Source organism: Mustela lutreola, chromosome 2 (assembly GCF_030435805.1).
Source record: "Mustela lutreola isolate mMusLut2 chromosome 2, mMusLut2.pri, whole genome shotgun sequence".
Taxonomy (NCBI): Eukaryota; Metazoa; Chordata; class Mammalia; order Carnivora; family Mustelidae; genus Mustela; species Mustela lutreola.
The window spans coordinates 93,390,877-93,416,163 of NC_081291.1; the positions used below are offsets into that span (position 1 = coordinate 93,390,877).

At 40.3% G+C, this 25,287-nt stretch overlaps 1 protein-coding gene across 2 annotated transcripts in view; it reads right to left on the minus strand.

Annotated features, from left to right (window-relative positions):
* The window catches only part of CPNE4 (copine 4), a 477,586-nt gene that overhangs the window by 315,306 nt on the left and 136,993 nt on the right, over positions 1-25,287 (minus strand). For both annotated transcript variants that reach the window (XM_059162603.1, XM_059162604.1), the window contains exon 2: positions 20,949-21,129. In XM_059162603.1, the coding sequence (XP_059018586.1) occupies positions 20,949-21,129 (181 nt within the window). The remainder of the gene's footprint in view (positions 1-20,948; positions 21,130-25,287) is intronic.

Here is a 25,287-nt window from a genome sequence, read left to right on the forward strand (position 1 = left end):
TGAATGTTTTTCAGCAGGTGAAAAGATAAATCAATGGTGGTATATCCATACAATGGAGTAGTATACAGCAATGAAAATGAATGAACGAGACCCTATGCGATCCCAGGAATCTCACAAATACAATAGTCAATGAAAGAAGCCCACCTCTAAAGAATACATAATGCATATTTTATTTCTATGAAATTTAAAAAGGCAAAACCAACCTATGCTGTTAGAAGTCAGTATGGTGGTTACTTCTGGCATGTTTTGAGAAGTAGTGAACAGAAGGAGGCACAAAATGTGCATCAAGGTAAAACTGATGTTCTGTTTCTCAGTCTGCTTGCTGGGGTTATAGACAGGCTCATTTTCTGAAAATTTCTTGGGCTGTAACCTTATGATTTAAAAAATAAAAAGTTTACCTAAAATGATTATCAGAGGATATTCTTCCAAAGGCAGACTTGAACAGAATTTCACTCCAATAAATTTTTCATATAACAAGAAGACATATCCTTGACCCCCATTTGCCATCAAGAAATAAGATATTCCATTAAGAACAAGTGTGCTATGAAGAAATAGCATGCACTCATCTTTACAGAAGAACTTCCAAATCATCAAATTCAGCACTGATAAAACACCAACAACCTCTATAAGCAGGAGAAATCCTCATTCATCTAAACTTTCAAGTATTTGTTTAGCACCTACCAAGTACCAGACACTGTCCTAGGTACTAGAGAGTCAAAGATGAGTAAGATAGATAAAAGTATTGCCCCTATGCCTTAGCAAAATATTTATAGATATGTCTCCTCAGGCAAGGAAAACTAAAGCGAAACTAAACTATTGGGAGTACATGAAAATAAAAAACTTTTCCACAACAATGGAAACCATCAACAAAGCAAAAAGGCAACTCACTGAATGGGAGAAGATATTTGCAAATGATTTAGCTAATAAATCATTTTTAATGATTTTCATCTAATAAAGGTTTAATATCCAAATATCATATATTTTTTCCCAAAATATATATCCAAAATACATAAAGAACTTAAACAACTTAACACCAAAAAAATAAGTATCTGATTAAAAATGAGTAGAGGACCTGAATAGACATTTTCCAAAACAGACATTGATTTCCAACAGACACATAAAAAGGTGTTTAACATCACTAATCATCAGGGAAATACAAATCAAAACCGTAGTGATATATCACTTTATACCTGTCAACACGGCTGGGTCAAAAAGATAATAGCAAGTGTTGGTAAGGAAGTGGAGAAAAGGGAGCCTTCATGCACCGTTGGCAGGAATGTAAATTGGTGCAACCACTGTGGAAAATAGTGTTGAGCTTCCTCAAAGAAATTAGAAATACCATATAATCTAATAATTCCAGTACTGGGTATTTGCCAAAAAAAAAAAAAAAAACAAAAACAAAAACAAAAAAACCCAGTAATTCAAAAAGATACACGCACCACTATGTTTAGTGCAACATTATTTACAATAGCCAAATACAGAAGCAACTTAAGTGTTCAATGATAGAGTGTCCAATGATACACAGACCCACATGTATACTGTACAGCCATAAAAAAGAATGAGCTCACACCATTTACAACAACATGGATGGACCTAGAAGGTAGTAGGCTAAGTGAAACAGCTCAAACAGAAAAAGACAAATATCATATAACTTTAGTTACATGTGGAATCGAAAACACAAAACAAACAAAACCAGAAACTGACTCACAAATACAGAGAACAAACTCATGGTTACCAAAGTGGAAAGGGTTGGGAAGATAAAATGAAATAGATGAAGGGGATTAAGAGCTACAAAATTTCAGTTATAAAACAAGTAAGTCACAGGCATGAAAAGTACAGTCTAGGGAATACAGTCAATAGCATGGCAATGACCCTTGTATGGTAACGGAGGGTAACTACAGTTACGGTGGTGAGCACCAAGTACTGTACAGAATTGTCAAATCCCTATGTTGTACACCCAAAACCAATAAAACACTGTGTATCAGTCATACTTAAATAATAATTTTTTTTTACAATTCTTGCCCTTATAGATCTCATCTTGCCCCACCTCAAGCTCCTGAATAAAGAACACCTAGGAAATTCATTTGTTTATTCTGGAAAATTATATCAAAAGTATGATTGAGACTATCTCCTACTATTTAACTAATTCCTGTAATCAGTTTCATTTGGTAAGTCCACTAAGCAGAATTAACTACAAAGTGAATCTAAAAGTGTATAAAGGTGTGTGTTGTTGGTAAAAACAGACAGCCTCAGACTATTTCCTAGAGTTTGTCAGTGAGGGCAGACCACACAGTGTGTGAGATTATTTAAGAGTCAAAAATATGATACACGAAGTGAATGATGTAAGTGTGGAGCACTCTAGGAGTGTGTATGAGTAAGGGTGTGTGCAACTAAGGCAGACGCCTTATGACTAACATAGACCTTTTCCCATTAATGAATCTTTCTTAAGCTTCCTCATCGCTCCCCAAGATCCTGTGATATGAAAGAAGAGTGTTGTTTCATGTGACATTACCAAAACCAGTCTCCTGTGGTATGTTCTCAGGAAAAGGCTGGCACAGAAGCAATCTAATTCAAGCTCGAGGCTGCATCAGAATTACTCTCTGTTCAAGGATTAAATCCTCAAAACTGGTCCCGATCCTTCCTGGAGCATCCCTTCCTCTCCGCACTGAGAACCACTGAACACCATCTGTGCCGATAGGCTCTGTGACTCAAAACCCATCTACCTCCTAGGTTGACTGTGGACTCCTGTTCTCAAAGGGTCTTTAAAAATAGAAGAGATACTATTCTCTTCTGGGGGTATAGTTTAGGCAGATCTCTAGTCAAAAAGATGATGGTCCTTTTATAAGGTCCTGCCAAGAACCACTTATCATCAGAATTATTGAGTTTGGAATTAGGAGGTGTTGTTGCCTCCTGTTAAAGTCCATCCTTTGCATGTAGCATAATTTTCCCTTTTAAACAATGTTATTCCCTATCTTGTCTACCTGGCAGAACCAGCCTCTGAGATCCAGCTTAAATAGCATCTTCCTACTCTAGAGTTGAATATACTTTCCTCCGACCCCTCCAAGCTTATAAAGAATATGTTGGCTCACATATGTTTCTGTCCCTTAAGGAATATGAGGTTTTGAACACAGAGACCATAACCGCCCATTCTCATGTCCAGGGGCAAGGAGGGTGCACGGTGTGCAGTAGGGATTCAATAGACTTTTATTGAATAAATTCCATTACAAAATGGAAATTTGGGGAAATAATTTCCCCCCAAACACAACTTAGGAGCTGCCTTAATAAATGGGACCGAAATTAAGTCATCTACCTCATCTTAAAAAAAAAAGAAAGAAAGAAAGAAAGAAAGGAAGGAAGAAAGAAAGAAAGAAAACAAAAAAGGAATAAAAAAAACAACCGAAAAAACAAAACAAAAAAAACCCTCGCCCGTCCAGCTCTCTTGTGAAAACTAACTCATACCCTATGTGATAGACTGAGAGTATTTCTTTCTTTCTTTTCTTTTTTTTTTTTTGACAGACAGAGATCACGACTAAGCAGGGAGGCAGGCGGTGGGTGAGGGAGGCGGGGAAAGACAGGCTTCCTGCCAAAAAGAGAGCCCGATGCAGGGCTCGATCCCAGGACCCTGGGATCATGACCTGAGCCGAAAGCAGAGGCTTAACCCACTGAGCCACCCAGGCACCCCTAGACTGAGAGTATTTCTTAAAGAGCTTGCAATAGGAGAGATGAACAGGAACTTGAATTTCTTTACACACTCGGGAATCTTCTCTCCAATGGATCAGGGAGATAGAGAAAGAGTAGAAGGGAGACTCAGGGTTAAATTGAAGGAGAAAAAAATAACTTCAAGAATCCAGGTGCACTGAATATAATTACCATTCTTTGGATAATAAGGAGAGCTGAGAAATAAAAAGGTGATTTGTTTGGATTCAAGACTTGTTATGATTGATATTTTGCTTAGCGAACAAGTTGGTCCCTTATTAAGATGTCCCTTATTAAGCCTAACTTCAAGGTTTTTCTCTGAGCAAGAGGAAAGCAGCCCCTGACATCTGGGAAATGGCTTGCTGGACTGACTTAGTGCCATCAGCTAGGCTCTGGTGTTGCCAGGAGCTGGCCTGGCACGCATAGCCAGGTTTTAGTGTTTCATTGAAAAAAAGATAACTCACAGAACACCATTATAACACATGGCCACTATGCACCCATAACAGAGCAAGACAACAACTGGACTGCTTCATAATCACACTTTAAACCAGACAAAAACGTAAAGATTGTCCAAGCCACAAAAATGAGCCAACATCCCCCATGCCAGTTAAAATGAGTGGCTGCTGCGTCTTTACCGATTATAGCTTTAGCTTTGGTCTATACTTCCCTCCAGAGAAGATCTGTTCATATGCTCAGTTATAAGATTGCTCTGGCTCCCAGAAACCACCCAAATCAGGAAGCTGTCATTCCTTAAATTCTCCTAAAAACACCTAGCAAACACCCGAATTCTAGAAGTCCTTTCTTACACTGTCTTACTAAGATGCCTCACAGCTCCCCAAGGAGAGTGTTCTCCCTTGTGGCAATAAGCAATAACAAACCAACTCGTTCAGCTACAGATGTCTTACTAGGGGCTGGAGGTTATTTTTCCCTAACAGTATTTGTTCACTAAAGTACAAACTCACTTCTCCAGGACACCTGAGTTTAACACTAAGATATTAAACACTCATGATTAAATTTTACAATTCTATCAGATTATTATCATAATTTATTCTTATTAATCCCACCTCAGTTAAATAGAGTATTTTAGAAACTGCCAGAAGAAATTACGATGGAATAAATTATTTTATTCCACAGAGAATGAACAACTGGAGTTTCTCTTTTCTTGTTCTCCTTGTATAAGAAAGAGAAACGGTCTTCTAGAACACAGAGTTCTGTGATACAGTGGTCAAATTTATTCCATGGAAGCCATGCATTTTTCCTAAGATCCTCAGCTTATCACCGTAATTTCTACTAGTTCTCTCTGCACAGAGATTTCTCCACAGAACTGTCACAATATTTTTCTTCCCACTTAGAATACCAGAGCGTTTTCTCTTCCCAAGTTCTTCTTGTGTTGTATAATGTGACAGGCTATTAAATCAATTTCTCTTCCTCTCCTTAAATAAAGCACAGAATCAAATGTGGTAATCATTCAGAATTAAAGGTGACAACCTGGAGATGTTTGGATTCATTCTGCAGTTCCAATACCCACACCTATGCAATCCACATCTCTCTCATGCACCTTCCCACTCTCTTGCAAACTCACATATACACACTGTACAGTAATAAAAAGGGTTAGTAATGAGTTGTTTTAATTATGTTAGTGTTTTAGTATCATATCAGTCATGTTATATTATAGTAATAACTGCAATGCATATTAATATCAAGATAATTTTGGAAGAAGGACAGAAATGTGATTAGAATCACTTAAGTGAGCTCGATTGATGCCAAACCAAGGGAATACTCATTCTGTGACTGGGGCAAGAGAGGATGACAAAGATCTGGGGAGTCTTTATATTAAATTTTAAATATTTAAAAAAAAATTTTAAAGAATTGCCTCCTTTGCCTCTCTCAGTTTGCTGGTCGGGACACACTGGTCTGATTATTCCAGATAAGCAGTCGGGCAAGCTTCAAATATGGGTAGATTCTTCGACCCATCACTTCCCCTAAGAAAACAATCATCAGTGTTCACAGAATTAAATTAATAATAACCCTGACGGTTGACAGGAATTCTAAGTGCTAGGCACTACTGTGTGTTAAATCTCCAAACAACCCCACAAAGTGGGTGTTTTTACTGTTCCCATTATACAGATGGGAAAATGGAGGAAATTGATTTGTAGATGTTATAACTGGTAAATGGAGCTGGGATTAAAATACAGACAGTCTATAACCAGGGTCACACCGTATCAGTACCAGTATACTACACTGTCTCTCACCATTAGAAACATGTTCATTGCAGAATTATTGACACAACCTGCTCATCCCCCAATGTTGTCCATCATAAGTGACCCAGTTGCTCAGACCTTTCGAGTAATTCTTGATTTCTCTTTTCTCATACCCTATATCCAATTCATCAGCAAATTTAGAGAGTCTACTTTTTGAACACATCTCATTTCCAATCACTTCTCATCTTCTCCATGGTTACCACCTGATCCAAATTATTACATCTCTCACTTGGACAAATACAGTAGCTCCTGAGTCGTCTCCAGCATCTGTTCTCATCTCTGTACACTGTCTGGCACAGCAAACAGTGTTATCTCTTAAGATGCAAATCGTTTCCCCACCCCAAGCCTTCCAATTCTTCCCCCTTCACCACATTTGGAATAAAAATCCAGAATCCCTACCATGGCTTATCAGGCCCTACATATTCTGGTCTCTAGCTGCCTATCCCACATCATTCCCCCTCTCCTGTCTTCATAATCCCTCTGCTCTCTCCTTCTTGCTTCCCTGGCATTCCTTAAATAGGCCAAGAAATGTCTGTGTCATGGCCTCTGGGCTCATGTTTCTGTTAGAACAATCCTTCCCTACATCCAGATGGCTCACTCCCTTCCCTGTTCAAGTTTCTGTGCAATACTGCTTCCTCAGATAAGCCCTCTCTAACCATGATTTTTAAACTAGTACCCCCATCATTCCCTATTCTCATCCCTACTTCATTTTCCTTCACAGTAATTTCTACTACCCATCACAGATTATATGCCCATAGGATGAGCCTCTTTCTTGCCAGTAAATTATTATGGAAATGTGGGGCACCCGGGTGGCTCTGTCAGTTGGGTGTCTGCCTTCAGCCCGGGTAGTGATCTCAGGGTCCTGGGATCAAGCTCTTTGTCGAGTTCCCTACTCGGCAGGGAGCCTGCTTCTCCCTCTCCCTATGACCCTTCCTCTGCTTGTGCTCTCTCCCTCTCAAATCAATGAATGAAATCTTTAAAAAATTCTTGTGGAAATATGTATTCATATTTGGAAAATGAGGTTGGGCAAATTTCAAGGTAGTAGGTAGTGAGCAGACAAGAGAGGGATGGAGTAGTAAGAAGATGAAGGTGATTGTGTTTGGACTTTGGTGGCTCCCACAGCCATGGGTGGGTGCCCTGGCTTCTACAAATGAGGCAGGACTTGGAATAATGGGCACCAGCGGGAGAGGGCTCATGGTACAACCAAAGGATTTGAAAATTTGAAGTCAGAGGATTTTAAAGGGCAGGTTACACACATACCGACCATATAATCTTGGAAACATTGATATGACATCCCTGACTTCCAGTTCACTCATCTGAAATTGGCAATAAAAATACTAGCCCTGAACTTAATAGACTGTTGCGAGGAATCAATGAAAGAAAACGTGGAAGGGCTATGTAGATATCAGTGACTCTTGTTTGTATTTTCTTCCTCTGTGTTACATCTAGTGGTGGCAGCATATATACATTATTCTTTAAATTGGTGTTCAAAATCAAGAGAGAGATTTCAACTTATACTTTCTAGCTGTTGTACTTGTTGAGGTTATGCATTTCCTAAGTTTAACACTCAGAATAAAAAGTTGTTCCTTTTACGAGTTCTGTATTTGCATCTTTCAGACTTCTAAGACAGTACCCTAAATGGGAATTAAGATTATAAATATGCCTATATTCCTCCTATCTACACCCATTAGGGTAATCATAGGACCATGTAATAATGAGATGGGGCTTCTTAGTTAATCAACATATCCAGATATAAATATTTTTTTTTTTAACTGTGTGGCAAACATTCTACATACTTCCTATGAAAAGGATGGGTTTCTGTCCTTGGCCTGAGACTGCCTATTCACGGAAGGCCACATGTAGATGCTCTAATCAGAAGTTCTAGCCTTTCATGAGAGTGAAGTCAGCTTCAGATGATTTGAAACCCCAGATTTAAATCACTGCCAGCCTTCCGGGCTTCCCTGCTGAGATCCTGAACTTTTTTTTTTTTTTTTTTTTAAGATTTTATTTATTTATTCGACAGAGAGAGATCACAAGTAGGCAGAGAGGCAGGCAGAGAGAGAGGAGGAAGCAGGCTCCCTGCTAAGCAGAGAGCCCGATGCGGGACTCGATCCCAGGACCCTGGGATCATGACCTGAGCCGAAGGCAGTGGCTTAACCCACTGAGCCACCCAGGTGCCCCTGAGATCCTGAACTTTGTGGAACAGGAATAAGCCATCCTCACTGTGCCCGGTCTGGGGTCTCAACGCACAGAATACAGGATCTAAGGAGATCATTGTTTTAAGATCTTAAATTTGGGGCTAATTGTTATGCAAGAATAGTCATCGGAACAAAATAGCTGAAGTAAATCTCCAATAGGGACAAGCTTAAAATAGATTCCTCTGCCATAAATCCATTTCTCAGAAGCTGTTTTGAAATTGGTAGAATTGACCAAAGGAAGATTAAAAAGTCATCAGAATTTCTTGCTTCAACACACAGTTCCAAAGCTGTAATCTTTCAACCAGAAGAACTAGTCTTCACAATCAAGAAGAAAATATCTAAGACTAAATTCTCAGATGAGCGGAAGCTCTTGAAATATCAAGTGTTTGAAAACAGACTAGCCAAGATAGAAAGTTGAACATTTCAGAGCTTGACTCAAGATAAAATATTTAATTAGCCTATAGACTGACCCTGAGAACATCTGGAGTTTCCAGAAGGGAACATTTTTCTTGTCACTTCTTCCCTGAGACGGCCAAAAAGCGGGGACTAGTGTTGGCACAGAAGTAAAGATGGAAAGGTAAGGTTATCAGCATGGCCCCTCTGATTCCCGTCCACAGATTAGAGAGCGTGGACAAGTGGAATGAGTCTATCCATCTTCTTTGAAATGCAGGAAATGCAGGGGATAAAGGAAGCTCAGATAATTCCTGACCAGGGGAGCCAAAAACGAATCGATCAAAGTGGCTAGTCAGAGATTTGGCAGAAACTTAAAGACCCCAGTGAACTTTTTCACTGAAAGTTCTCATGTTTTATACAGACATAGGGGACCAAGAATTCTTGTTGGGCTGGATGGCAGGCAAAAAACTTACCCCTGGCATTAAACACACCTTGAAGTAGGCATTACCTGATAATATCTTCCATAGACTGAGCACTGAGTGATGTGCTAATCACATTAGTTTTGCATACATTATCTCCTTTAAACATTATGGCATTTAATATTTATTAAGTATTCACTATGACCCAGGTACTATGCTAAGCAATTCTTATGCATCATCTCATTTCATCCTTATAATAAACCCACAGAATGGGGTTTTGTTGTTGCTGTCTCTGTGTCACAGATGTTGAAAACACAGGCCCAGGGGAGCAGAGGCATTTGCATAAGGTTATGTGGATAACCCAAGTGGTCTGATTTCAGGGTGGATAGAGTCAGCCACTTCACTGTCCTGCCAGCCAATTGTGTAATCCCGACAACAACCTTTTAGACAGACACAGGGCAGTAGGAGAGGCTCAGAGATGTTAGGTGACTTTCCAAGGTCACACAGTTAACCTGTGCTGGATCTCACAGTCCTGTTTCCAAACTGACTTCAGATCAAGCCTGGCTGCTATGGCAGCTTCCTAAGTTGTCAGCCATAGGGATTTCATGTTGATGGGAAGCCTGGTGAATCGCAGCATTAATAATTTAGTTTGATTCTGAGCTAAACCAGCTCCGGGCCTATTTTTCTTCTTATAGGACTCTTTCTCTGACTTTTTAAATGTTTTTTAGTTATAGAACCATATTTTCCTCTTTCTAAAATCTTACACAGAACCCCAATATACTTAAAAGTTGAAGGTGATATTTTTATTTATATAAATATATTTTCTAAGTGGCAGTCTCTGTCACTTACTGCTGTGTCAGTCAGTTGGAACACAATCTGAGAGTTAGTGGTTGCTGATGTGTTGAAATTTAACTATGTTGTTTCCCCCATATATTTTGTTTTATTTAAAGATTTTATTTATTTATTTATTTGAGAGAGAGAGAGTGAGAGAGAACATGAAAGGGAGGAGGGTGAGAGGGAGAAGCAGTCTTCCCACTGAGTAGGGAGCCTGAAGTGGAGCTCAGTTTCAGGACTCTGGGATCATGATCTGAGCCAAAGGCAGATGCTTAACTGACTAAGCCACCCAGGTGCTCCCTGTTATATATTTTAAATATTAACAAATACTCTAGGAAATGTTCTATATCTTGATTGGGAAGGTGGTTTCCCAAGGGTGTATCTATCTGTCCAAACTCATCCAACTACACATCCAAAATGGATGCCTCTGGTTGCATTTTGTACACAAATTGCCTCATCAGAGTTGAGAAGCAAAAAGTTACATTTATATTTATATTTCAAACAAATGTTTGCAGTACCTCCAAAATAGCGAGCCCCACCTCTCCTGAACATTATTTATAAGTCTTCAAAACAAACAGTGCAGTGACTCAGAAAGGGGAAGTTCAGAATTATTTGTGTCCTAAGGCTCAAATAAAGGCACTGAAGAACTTCAATCTCATTCCAAGAATTTTTATGGCTTTAAAAAAAAAACCAAAAAACATTTAGGGTGCCTGGGTGGCTCAGTCATGAAGCATCTCTCTTTGGCTCAGGTCATGATCCCAGTGTCCTAGGATTGAGACCCACATCGGACTCTCTGCTCAGCGGGAAGCCTGCTTCTCCCTCTCTGGCTTCCCCTGCTTATGTTCCCTCTCTCACTGTCTCTCGCTCTCTCTGTCAGATACATAAATAAAAACCTTAAAAAAAAATTAATTCCTGGAAGCCAACAAGAAAAACTTGCTACCTCATCTATACTCAGGTAGATTTTGAAGCACACAGAGGACAAAACGAGGTGGAAGGAAGCTGTGTTTTCACATAATTCGCTGTTTCCCGTATTGTTCAGGAGGAGGATAAATCTAGAGGGAGCCTGGAGTGGAGGAGAGAAGACAAAGGGAGACCCCGTTCTCCAACACTAATCACAGATACAGTTCTCCCTGGCCCTCTCCACTTCACTCTCCTCAGAGGAAGACAAGGGGAGAGGAGAAAAGAAGAGGAACCGAAAGAAGTTTACAACCCAAAAGATGTGAGGAAGGAAGCAGAGGAGCAGAGCCTGGAAATAAACTACTCCATTGTCCTCATCGCTGAATAGCTGGAAATGTCCTTCAGGCCTCATCTCAAGACTCCGTTCAACACTGTCACAACGCTGCCTGTACAGTTGACATACAAACACATAAAGAAAATCCTTTGAAATCAAACTTCTTTCCTCAGGCACCAATAATCCCACTTCCATGTAAAAAGAATAAGCCTAATGGTATAGGTGAGTTCTAACAAGCTGAGTTCTTACTCTCCTGAATAAGAACTCGATGCTCCTCAAAAATCCAAGGGTCTTTGGAGGTGAACATGGGGGAAAGGAGCATGGAAATGAAATCCCTCTACTTACTGAACGACAAGCATCTATTGTGTCAGAAATTGTGGTAGACACTAGGGATAAAAAATAATAAAATGGGGGCACCTGGGTGGCTCAGTGGGTTAAAGCCTCTGCCTTTGGCTCAGGTCATGATCCCAGGGTCCTGGGATCGAGCCCCGCATCGGGCTCTCTGCTCAGTGGGGAGCCTGCTTCCTCCTCTCTCTCTCTCTGCCTGCCTCTCTGCCTACTTGTAATCTCTGCCTGTCAAATAAATAAATAAATAAATAAATAAAATAAAATGGTCGCAGCTTTTGTGTCCCAGTATTTACTTCTCCAGTGACCTCCAGATATGTCTCTACTGCTCTGCCTCTAGTCCCATTCTCTTTTAATTGCATCAGTCCTCAGAAAATTTGAGGACCAAATAACACATCCTTATTTAGAAACTAATTCTCGAAAAATGACTAATGGTCCATAATCATAGCACTTATTGAGTACTAACTCTATTGCATCAGGTGCTATTGGAAGCATTCTATAAGCACTGAATCATGTAATCCCTCTAATGGCAGGTAGGTACCATTAGGATACCCATTTTATAGGTGAAACTGAGACACAAAATGGTTTGAGTAGTTTGCCCTTGGCATAGCTAACGATGGCTAGGCTAGGACTTCAATCTAGATAGTCTGGCTCAAGAGCCTGAGCTCAGGACCCCTATGCCATGCACCATTGGGAACATTTAGGAAGTCAGGCTAAAATCATATAACTTGGGGGATGAGGAGAATGTTTCAAGTATTTACCAAAACAAACTTAATTTGTTTTTTGAAAAAATGCAAACAGTTTTAAATGAATTATTGGCTTCTCTGAGAAGAGGAAAACATGTTCATCTTATTTTAAAAGATTTTATTTATTTATTCATTCATTCATTCATTCATTTAGAGTGCACATGAGTGGGGAGGAAGGGCCTAGGAAGAGGGAGAGGGAGAATCTCAAGCAGACTCCACACTGAGCAAGGAGCCTGAGGCAGGGTTCAATTTCTGGACCCTGAGACCATGACCTGAGCTGAAATCAAGAGTCACTCAACCGACTAAGCCATGAGGTACCCCAAACATATTCATTTTGAATCATCAGTAGCATTATATGGGGTTACTCCACCTCCACAGAGGCCAGGATGAGAGAGGCACAGAGTCATGGCATGGGCACTGGAGATACAAAGACTTCTTCTTGTGAACTTGGACATGTACTTTCCTACATGTCAGTTTCCTTACCCGTAAAATGGGTAAGGACAGCCTCCATCTTCTAACACTGTCATGTCATGAGGATTATATGAATATGCATGTAAAGACATGGCACATGGTAGACACTTGGAGAATGGTACTCATTCTCGGAGAAGGGTAGTGAAAGACAGTAGTGGCATAATTTCTGGAGTCAGTGAGTCTGGGTTCAATTTGTTATGGCTCTTCCATTTACCACTTGGGTGACCCAAATTACTTAATTCTTCTGTGCCTCTCTATAAAATACACATGGAGCCCAAACTGTAAGGTTGTCTTGGTAATTATATACAATGACACACATAAAGTCCTTCGGAGATTACGTGATACAGCATATAAATACTCTCAACATATTTTAAGGTATCATCATTAATAAACCACCATTACAGTTAAGACAAAAGAGTAAATGGATTGAAATTACAAAGGAAATAGGATTTTCTTAAGGAGATGATTATCAGCAGTGAGTCTAGTTAATCATTAAAATAGGAACCCAGGAAACCATGTTGAAAACATCTCCTTGGAGATGCTGAAGGTGGTTTAAGCTAGAGGCAGAGGGCTCTATATCAGAAATGCTTCCTGAAGCTCTTTCCTTGAACTGCAATTTCATCTTCCAAATACTTATCATGAGACTCAAGATACCTTATAAAAACCACGTTGACCAATGCTCCATCTGAATGTCCAGAGTGTGGCTTACCAGTTCCTCAAGCTAAGGAGGCAATGAAGCCCATGTCATGGCACTTTCCTCTCTTCGGGAGGCCAGTCATTATCCTTCCAGATGACAAATCATCTCCGAACACTTAAAGGAATTAATAGTCAACATAAGATTTCAGTTCAAATTGTTCTTTCCGCATTGGCAGCCCCAATTTCCCATCGTATGCGATTCCACTCTCAGACATCATGGCATTGACAATTTTGAGATGTCACTGATAAGAAAGCCTCTTAGCATCTTATGAAATGCAGTTTCCTTCTTTTGCTTTACTCAAGGGCATCACTTACAGAGCGCCCGTCAGGCAACTGCAGTCTCTGGTCAAAGGGATGGGACCTTGGGTAGCAGGGGGGAAATATTTTTTGATTCTACTGTTTCATTTTGTTTTCTATACAGTGCTTCAAGTAAGGTTCCTAATATCACCTTTTTAAAGGAAAAAAATTATTCTTATTAAGGACGTGTTAAGGGGGAGGTAGAAAGCAGCATCCAAGTTTTCCCAAATGGGAGTTTGATGCGAAACCACAGGGAAAACGTTGTGAACAACTGAAGAAAACTGGTGTTTTTTATCATCTGTCATGCTAGGTGTTAGCCACTGAAACGCTGCAAGTCAGCGAAGTGTGAACAGAAAATCTTTCGAGAAAGGAGGTTGTTTGTGATATCCAGAAGGAATGCTTTAATTGACTTAATTTTTCATTTCTCAGCTCTTGTCTCTGTCCATAGTTGAGAGGTTAAATATGTTTCAGAGACCAAGCCCAGGGAAGTGCAGGAGTGTAGCCTAAACTCAAATACCCCTAGGGGCCACGCTAGTAGGCCAAGTGTGTGGGTCAAGCCAGTCAGCAGGAAGCACCAGGACAAACTCATAGTCTGGATATGGGTAGGGGCTACCCACGTCCAGCTCGCTGCTATACAAAGTGTAAAGAATCCATGTTGCCAGGTTTTCTGATTACTCACAGAAACCACAAATCTGGAGTTTTATGAAAAAATATCCTGAGCTTTAGGTTTTGTCAAATGGTACCGACTTGCTTGAACACCATAAAGGCCAAACAAAGTATGTATGGGACTAGACAGAAGACTTCAGGTTCAAGTTTATAAACTCTGGTAAGATGAAAAAAATATAGATTGATTCAACCAGATTCCAACTTTACAATTTACTAGCTGTATGGCCTGGGGTGATTCATTAATTCTGCTCAGCCTCAGTTTCCTTACCTGGTTATTAAAGTCTCCCTTCCAGGGTGATTGTGAGGATTAGAAAGAATATATGTAAAATGGCACATTTCCTAGCTGGTATCAACATATATAGATAGCTATTTTATTTTGTCATCACCCAAATGTTTGTATTTGACCCATTTTCATAAAATTCTAGCATTCTGGAGCAATAGAAAATTGATCATCTCTGTTACAGGTTACAGGTAAAACTACTATTTTGGGCTTCATCTTCCTGGTTCCTACACAAAAGAGTGATGACTCTCTACTGTCCCAAGCATGAAAAAGACTTATTAGTCCACAGAATTCTTCTGTGAGCCCTCCAGCCAAAAGTGAACTTCTGAAAAAGTTCACATCCCATTCATTTGGGAGTGGGCAAGCTCACCACCATGGACTCATAGTTCCCCTTGTATGCTGTTAGCAGGGACGTCAGATCATAGGACAACCATACCCAACATCTGGGTGGGCTGGGAGTGGGCAGAAAGGATGGAAAATAAGGAGAGATGAAAGAGCAATGTATTTTTATCCCCACTCCACATAAAAGTAGCCTATGCACCCTTGAGATGGTCTGCTGTAAAATAAATCCTGATGGTTGTTTTGCTTTGCTTTGTTTTTGTTTTTTTGGCAAAACAGGTGCCTGATTTAAGCTTCCATTGTTGAGGCTTTCAGAAAACTTTGTTTTTTAATGACACAGAGGGAGAGAGAGAGAGAAAGCAAAAGCAGGGGAAGCTGCAGGCAGAGGGAGAGAGAGAAGCAGGCTTCCAACCAAGCAGGCAGCCAGACATGGGCTCGATCTGTGGACCCTGGGATCATGACCTGAGTGGAAGGCAAACACGTAACTGGCTGAGCCACCCAGGTGCCCCTTGTTGAGGCTTTCAAAGAGGCATCCATCTCAAAGAGGACTATCTCAAATACACACATAGTCAGCCACAGGACTTCATAAAAAGCCAGGCTACCTTCCTATACAGATGTTCTTTTGTTTCAGAAATTCTGGATTGATTTTGAAAACTGACCATTTGCGCCCCTTGCTTTATCTTTCCTGCACTTTAAATTCCCGTTCTTACATTTTAAATTCATCAGTAAAAAGTGAGCCTGCCAAACTCTAGGTCCCTACCCTCCACCCCAATAAAATCAGAACCCTAGGTCTGTGTGCACACTCCCTCCCTTTCATTCTACCCAAGACCTCACTTTGTGGCCCCAGGTGTGCTAGCTAATTTCCAGGTCCTGTAAATAATAAACCTTTATTTTTTCAAAGTTCCCCGATGTTATTGCTGAAAGACATCTTACAGTCATCATAAGAACCACAAGATTGGTTATAGATAGGCTGAGATGCCATAAACCATCTGCCCACCACATGTCCAGGGAAAGGAAGAGTTCATTTGTTTTGAGCCCTCTTTCTCAAGGTCATATGACCATCTGAACCTGTAAGACAGATTGAGTTCCTCCATGAGACTCTGAGGTCTTTGAGGGGTACAAACCATGTTCTTTCATGACACCCAATAAGTCTTGGAATTAATTTCAATGTCTGTAACACCTTTTCATGAAACTATTATAAGAAGCAAATGAAATAATATAGGTAGATCGCCTTTGTGAATACAACATATGGATATATCAGTGTAATAATAGATTGCATCAGAGTCCACTGATAACTCTCAGATATAACCACACTAATTACTACTACCAATTGCTATTATTACCAACAATCTACCAAAGCACATGATTCATATAACATGTTTTCATATGGAATTGATCCAATAGTAATTAGCTCTCAGAATTACTTAGAGCTTCCTATGGAGAAACTCAAGAACTGTGTATTAAAATTAAATGTAGTAAGTTTCCTTAACAAGGCTTTTTAAGATAATAAGATTTCCATTATGGAGAATTGAAACAACAGCAACAACAACAAAACCAAAACCCTAAATGTAAAAATGGAATTAAAGGTGATTGGAGCAACATCTTAACAGCGTGGGAATAATTCAGCATTTTCCAATGAAGATAAGTACATGCCATTTATAGGATTTCTGCCAAGGGTCATGGCATTGCGGGCTTAGCTCTGCCTCACGGAGGACACCCAATGTACCCAGGGGATACAGCATATGCTCAAGGAAACTGAACAAAAGTCTTTAGATCACAAGGGACCTTGTCTTTTGAATCCCTGAGAAGTGTTAATTTTTCCCACTTGGCTATGATGTTTAGTTCCAAAAGTTAATGAACACATCAGTATTCACCGGAAGGTAGGAGGAAATTATTTCCACTCTTCATCGGAAAATGAAATGTGGTCTATATGCCATTACACTCTGCTGTACCATATACTATTGCTGTCATGTGGCCAGGAGATGGTGTGGGGAGGATTTTTTTAAAGGGGTATGAGTCCAAATTAGGGAAATTAAATGTTAAGTCTGAAACTCTCAATTTCTAATGCATTTCCAACCTACAAGTATCCTTTCCTTCCTTTCTGACAGTGAAAATCATGACCACTAAAGAAATACTGAAAGTTTCACCCAACGAGAACACCATCCCATCTCCATATTTTGGGAGGAGACAAAAGGATCCTCTCCGTCTTCTCACTCATCAGATATTCATCTCTAACTCTGCTGGTCCGAGAAGAGCAACAGTCTCTTGTGCATTACAGACCAATTGATTTCCAATATGTCAAAAACATAGATTTATCCTCACTGGCGCTTAATACTACTAGGAACACAGAAGGTCAGAATTACAGATCTTTTTGAGTCTAAAAATCAGGTTTACAGTTTCATGCTCACTTTAGAGGCCAATGTTCTCTTCCAGGGCTAACAGGCTAGAGCCATCTAAAAAGCCAATAGTCCTCTCCATATGAGAAGGCCATCTAAAGGCAGTTCTAACTAACCAGTAATATCTGAGCTATAAACCAGGGCAAAATGGGACCCTCTCCTCGCTGCAAGTCCATTACAAAAGCACAGGCCAGCAATCACAAGTAATAAAAAGGAAATGTCAATCGGTATTTACATCTCCCCAAAAACCATTTGAGTTGTAAAATTAAGAGCCTTCTTAACATTTTTACAGATTACCTTTCTTCTCTCCAACCCAGCCAAATTCTCTAGCACATTAGAGACTCTGGAACCAGGCTGGCTATCTACATTTCAAATAACTTCAATTAACTGAAATTAATTATCTTAATAATTTTTGTTCCTCAGTTACACTAGCTACCTTTCAGGGGCTAGTGACTATCTCCCTGGACAGCACAGATGAAGAACATTTCTATTAATCCAGGGAATTCTATCGGACAGTACTGATCTATAGAGTCTCTTCGCCAAACTTTTAAAATTCCCTCTGAAAGATAAGCTCACCCTGCTTTTCCCTCTCACCTGGACATAGCACCCACCCCCCAACAATCTCTTCATTATCCAAATAGTTTCGTCTCGCTCTCTCTTTTTTCTTCACTGAGGCAATTACCAGATTTCCCCACCAAGAAGACATGGGCAGAGCCAACATGAATTTTCTTCTGCAAGGCTTTCTCTCAATTCTGTAGCAGTGTACATAGGAATCTCTCTGTAAATCCAGACACGTTGTAAGGGGTAGACGCAGGAAAATGCATGCATCAATAAATGTCATGCCAGTGCACTGTCCACGTTTGCCAGGCTTCACTGAACATAGATAGTAGTAGCCATATGCTTTAAATAGACTGTCGGATGTTTTTAATTTGTGACACAGGTGTGTTTCTAACTCCTAGCATAAGACCACTTGATGAATTTGTATTGAAAAGAAGGTGTTAGCAGTAAATAAATATGCTTTACTTGCTGAGAGGGAGAATGATTATTCAAGCCACTGTGAGTTGTCAAAAGTTTCCGTGTTGGTCATTTGCTTCTTTGCTCTCAAGAGCATTTTATACTCTTTCCCTGCAAACCTTGTCAATGGACTTCTATCAAGGTTCGATCAGTGCACGAGAGCAAGAGGCAGGCAGATGCTAGGCTATCCTCACCTCCCTTTCAGGCAGCATTCTAGCATCATCCTCATCTCCATCTTTCACTCCTACCAGATAGGCATCCCCTTCCATGGATCCAGTTTGTGCTAGATGGCTGTTTGGTTCTGGTACTACCGTCTCCTTCTTTGGCCCCTCTCACCCAGTGGTCTGTTGATACATATGGAACAGTTGGCTTTGGGTGGGAGGTAAGCCCTGATTTGAAATGTCAGCCAATGTATGTGGTAGGGATACCCACATCAAAACTGCCTGCAAAGTTCCCAAATACTTAAGAGTCAGCTTTTACAAGCCTATACAAGCTGGCCTCAGCTCTCTACTAGCACACCCTAAGCAAAGTATGTTACTTAGCACACCCTAAGCAAAGTATGTTACAATGACTCCTGTCATTGATGCCTGGGTTCCCACACTGTTGCTATTTAATCCCTCAGCATTTCCAACTCCTTCATTACTAATTCCCTGAACTAAATCCTTCATTAGCTACCTGGCAGGGGCTGTGTTTCTCTAACTGCATCCTGAATATACATCGTTAAAAAAGAGTGTAAAGTATATTACGGAAGTGTTTCTCAAAGTGCCAAGATTATAAATCAGCCTATATCACTTCATATGCTGGACGTTTAACTTTTTTAAAGAGTAAGACTTTTTAAATGAAGGAAGCAGTGAATCAATTTACATCGGGGGCACCAGTTTCTTATCTGTGCACCGGTAACAAAGCGTTTATGAGCTGGTAGTTATACGCAAACCACACTTTGAGTAACACTTAATAGAGCACTCTCGAAAAACAACATGATGATATGTACCAAAAGCCCCCAGAGTTTCCTATCCTTTGTATCTGCTCTTCTACTTCAACAATGTTTCCTAGGAACTCATTCAAATAGTAGGGAGAAGTCTTATGCACAAAGACGTCCACCGCAGTTTAAAATAGGGTATTTTTGGAAGCAACTTCCACGTGAAAAAGCAAGAAAATTATAAATAAATTCATGTGGTGGGATACTATGCAAATTTAAAAATTATAATCATGAATAGCACAGCAATATAGAAAAATATACTACTAGGTCATAAAATGAGGGAATAAAATTTTATATGCATGTTAAGAATCAGGTAAAAATATGAACTCCAGAAGGAAAAGACCTATATACAAATAATAGTTGACTTAGGTAAAGGGGGCATTAGGAGATGAATTCTTTCTAATTTCTTTCCTCTTATTTTCAAGGAGTGATTTTCTTCTAATGCAAGCTGCCATTTCACTCTGATAAATAAAAAATAAAAAACAATAAAACACACGTCAACAAAGTCAGTGAGACTATTTGGAAGGAAAAAAATATATTACACATTAAGATACCTGTGAATGCTGTTTAATGTTTACAATATAAGCCCTAAATAAGTCTGAAGTTAAAGACCTATGATGACGCATTGCCCCAAGCAAGTTGCCTTGACCTGAATTTCATCTACTCACCCACCAAACACACTGCCTCTCAGGCCTCTGGAGCCTCCTTTCTTCTGTGGTATGGAAGAGCTGACCCCCTAGAACAGCATCTTCCAGCTATTTGCAAACAGGTGGGAGAAGTATTGAAGACTTGAGGAGTTTGCTGTCAGGGACGCAAAACAGGTGGCTCTCTACTACTGCTCTGCTCAGCATGGCTTCAAATCCCTTCTCCAAATTCCAGTACCTCATGCCCTTTGAAGTGATAATACTTCTCCGTCAGCTGCTCCTGCTCCTCCTAATCCCACCATCCACCTCAGAACAGAGCTTTGCTCACTCAGACGAGACACCCAAAAGCAAACAAAAAACGAAAATAAAAACAAAAACAAAACAGAAAAAACCTAGTCTTCATCTGATCTGTTTTGATGTTTAAATCAATGTGCAAAAGGCAAGGGCAGAATTCAACCTGCAATATCTCCACACAAACCACCAAGAGCACACACACTGGCACTCACCATAAGGATAAAATAGCAATTCAGAGTTCAAGCTCTGGAGCCCAACAGCCTGTGTGTAAATGTTAGGTTTTCCGTTCACAAGCTGAATGATCTTGGGCAAATCCTTTACCTTTCAGTGTTTCCTCATCTGTCTCTGTTCCTCAGAGGATTGTCGTGAGGACCAACTTAGTTATTTTACATACAGTACTTAAAACGGTGCCAGACCCTTGGTGAGCCCCCAGGAGAATGTAGTTAATAGTAAGTTTTCATTTCCAAAAATAAATGTTGTAAGATGTGGCCTCTACAAGGCAATCCTCTTCACCCTTCCCAGGGTTACTACACCCACAGTGAGCACACAGAGTAAGGGTAAATGTCAAAATACCCAGGGCTTTAAAACCACCGCATCCAAACATCACGATACAAGCAGAAATGTGATCGTAATCATTTCAAGAATATTCTGTCTCATCAAAACAAACCATCCAAAGACAGGAAATGCAAAAACATTTCTGAATCGATGCCCCCAGCCATGCTTCTGTCCATTTCCTTGGACATGCCTACCTCAAACCACTGCCCGTGGGACTGCATCTTGAGGATGACACAGGGGTCTGGTTTGGAAAGAGCATCTCTGTCAGAAATGCCTTTGCAGGCCACACGCAGCTCAACTTTGGTCAGGCAGGGGCTGTTAAAGATTCCCAGCGTATTGGCAGCAGACTCGTAAATGTTGCTCATCTTCTTCATTCTGTGTCAGGCAAGAAAGAGGAAAAAAGACACACCAGTCACCATGGTATTTGTCAAAGGAGAAAGCCTTCTGATCACCTTTCAGGATATTGTTCAACAACTTCAAATCCTGAATTACTTATTATTTCACTTTCTACCCCAGTGGCACAGTTCCAGTGAAACAAACAAATAAAACCAAAGAAACAATGAGAAACCCCAACAGGTGCTGGTGTGCTTGGCTAAGAAGGCAATTTTTCTATATGATTTGCATACATTTGCATAATAAAATTCTTAGTTTGTGAAATAAAATTAATCAATTAGCGCAAACTGTAATCCAGCTCTATATTAAGTGCATGGCTTGTGTGAAATCTTACAGATTTGTTGGCTAGTCAATATAATCATATTCCAAGTTTCTAAGACTCCCTAAAAATCCACTTCTCTTCCTTTTATGTGATAGCACAGAGAAGAATGTTGTCCTGCCTGAAGACATCTTCTCAGCTTCCCTTTATTTTTTATCTTTAAGATTTTACTTATTTATTTGACAGGCAGAGATCACAAGTAGGCAGAGAGGCAGGCAGAGAGAGAGAGAGGAGAAAGCAGGCTCCCCGCAGAGCAGAGACCCCGATGTGGAGCTCGATCCCAGGATACTGGGATCATGACCTGAGCCGAAGGCAGAGGCTTAACCCATTGAGCCACCCAGGTGCCCCCCAGCTTCCCTTTCTTAACCCTGGCCCACCATCTCAAGATGCCAACAGCCAGCAAGCTCCAGGAAAGAGGCCCAGAATCAGATTTTCTGCCCCAAGTGTGGAAGTCCATCCTCAGCTTTCCTCCCTCTTACCTGCCACATCAGAATTCAGAATCAAAAAGGGGAAAGAATGGGGGAGACTCTGTAAGAGGAAAGACACAGCCTCTGATTCTGAACTCTCGGAAACAGCAGTCACAATAAGCACTGCAGTCCCCCTTCCCATCTCCATGTGATAATACTTTGAATCATGCAGGCCTGGGCTACGGGCATCCCCCCCAAGGCCACCAACACTCTTCTCCTTCTTTTAGGAGGACTGGACCTGTGAGGACACTGGAAGATTCTCCCAGGCATGAAATTCAATATCCTCCTCATGGAAATCTGTTTCCTTGTAGATTTCTTAGAAAAATGGCAGTGGCTTCCTCAACCTCACACAGCGTCAGGGCTGGGGAATTTCTTCATCTATAAAGTGGGGGTAATCCCTCTCTTCCTTCCCTTCTCCACAAATATTCAGTAGGTTTCCCCTTGGTACTCAGCACCATACTAGGTTCAAGTACACTTCTTTCACAAGGTGATGGATGTTCTTCAGCATTACACACCCACTCCCCAACTGGTCCCTCCAAACTTAGCTGCCAGCTCCATGCCAAAGCCAAGCCTTTTCCAATCTGACAATGCCCCTCACTCATGGCAGATGGCACCCAACCTTCTCTCCCAATGGTCTTTCACAAAGCTCTCCACTCTTGCTCTGCATTTTTCTTCCACTTCCCTCCCTTCCTTCCTTATTTTCTCTCTCCTCTCCTCCCTTCCTCCCACTACTTTCTTTCCTTCCTCCCTCTCTCTTTCTTTCCCATTCTAACGCTCCAACATCCTATTTAATTATTGTGAACATAAGTTTTTCCCTATATATACTGAAGAGAAATTTCACTGACTGCCACAAAGTTATGTCCTTGAAGAGGAACGGATAAGCTAAGTCCTCTGTGCCATATCTGGCTCACCACTTATTTGGGTAAATAAAGTTTCATTGGAACACAATATTCATTCATTTATGTATTGTGTATGGTTGCTCTCACTGCAACTGTAGAATTGAATAGTTGTAACAGAGACTGCATGGCCTGTAAAGTCTAAAATATTTACCATCTGTCCCTCTTTAGAAAATGTTTTCTAAGCTCTTCTCTTAAATATCAGGTAACAGGGATTTGCAGTCAGGGAAGAGTTGTGATTCTATTTTAGTATCTGTTATGGAGTCAGTTTGAGGATGAGACTTGTTCTATGTTCAACCATACAGAACATTAACAGGGATTCGAGGACATTCTTTTCAACATATGAGAAAATTCAAGCTCAGAAAGAACAGATAATTTACCCATACCATAATTATTCTCATTGCAGAGCTGGGGCCAGAATGTCAGTTTTCAAGCCCCCAGCCCAAAGCTATTCTTATTATATGTAATACCTTTAGCCCCAGAAGTGATTGACTCTACCAAGGAACAAGAGATACAATATCCCTGATTTATTTCAACCTCCATACAGAATCATATTTTCCTTATATTTTAGAGTAAATTTTATTCACATATAGAAAATAGGCAAATTGTAAATACACAGCTCAACAAATGACTGTCCCTCTATTTTTACAGGTTGTGAGCAGACCAATTATTAGAGCAACACAGACGGCAGAGCATGTATGAAATGAAATTTATAAGAACAGTGAACAGAGAAGGAATAGACTAGTGGAACAAAGCTTTGTGTTCAGGCAGTGTTGGAAATGTTGTGAGCACTTCATCAACTTTTTGATAAAGATGGCTTATTCTTCAATCAATGTCTTCCTGAATTCTGCTTTTCCCAACACATTAACTGGCTCATTGGAATCCACATTTCTCTTGTGCAGTTCTGAGTGGTCTCTCCTATCTCTGGAGGCATTATCTTTTCTAACTGCCCCATCCTTATAGACTCATGCCTGAATCCATCTCCTTTCTTTTCCCTTTTTGTCTTAAAGAATCTATTTTTAGAACAATTGTGTATTCACAGAAAATTGAGAGGAAGATACAGAGATTTGCCATATGTCCCCTTTCCCCACACCTGCATATCCTCTCCATCATCAAAGTACCTCACCAGAGTACCTCTGTTATAACTGATGAACCTAAACTGTTCATCCAGAGTTTACACTGGGGTTCACTCTTGGTATACATTCTATGGTTTAGACAAATATATAATGGCAAGTATCTACCATTACAGTATCATACAGAGTAGTTTCATTGCCCTAAAAATCCTCTTTGCTCTGCCTATTCATCCCTCCTTCCCCACACCCCCTGGCAACCAGTGATCTTTTTGCTATCTCCATAGTTTGGGCTTTTCCCAGAATGTCATATAGGAATCATGCAGTATATAGCCTTTTCAGATTGGCTCCTTTCACCTATCCACTTTCTTGACCCACTGACTCTTTCTATAGGACACAGGGTTTTCGACAGAATGATACATTTCTCTAATGTCTAGTCTTAATTATGAGGCATAATGGAAGAAAGATTTCATTAAGGAGAACCTTCCAGGTTTAAATTCTGGCTTCTCCATTCGCTAAACATGTGAGCATGAGCAGGGTATTTCACTTCTCTCACAATTATACCTATTCCGAAGAGTTGTTATGATAAGTAGATGAAATAATATATGTAAAGTGATTAGCATAATGTCAGGTATATAGCAGGAGCTCCAAAAGTGGAGCTATTATTATTGTAATCTGATGGCTCTCAGTATTAAAAAATTCATTTTTCCCACTGCCTACTGGAACTCTTTTAAAATTCCCACTAATACTTTAAGATCAAAGTTCTACTAGACCCCTTAAATGCCTTCCATCTTTGTAGCCCACACCTGCAATAAACAAATGAACTGGGACACATGTTCAGAGTTTTTTTTTTTTTTAACCAATGGGACAGATGGCCAGGAATTGTATGGATTATTCCTTTAGGCAACGGTAAGCCCTTGGAGGATTTAAAACTGGGAAGATGGATATGGTGAAATACACACTTGATAAAGATCAATCTGGTATCAGTATGATGGCTGGACTGAAGGAGAGAAAAAAGTCTGTGATTATCTAAATGCTGCTATGCTGGTCATTATCCCTTCCCCATTGATTCTTCTCTATTCTTCTGTTTAGGGAGCTAAGAGTCTGACCTCTACTGACTGCCAGCTCATTGTTGGCTACTTTCCTGTTGTTATGGTCTGAACATTTGTGTCCCACCCTAAATTCATTCATTGAAATCCTAATCCCCAAAGGTGACAGTGTTAGTCATGAGGGTGGAACCCTTATGAATGAGATTAGTTCTCTTATAAAAAAGATTCCATAGAGCTCCCTAGGGGTCTCCATCATGTGAGGATACAATGAGAAGTCTGTGACCCAGATGCAGGCCCTCATCTGACCATGCTGATCTTGAAGGCCATCCTGATATTGAA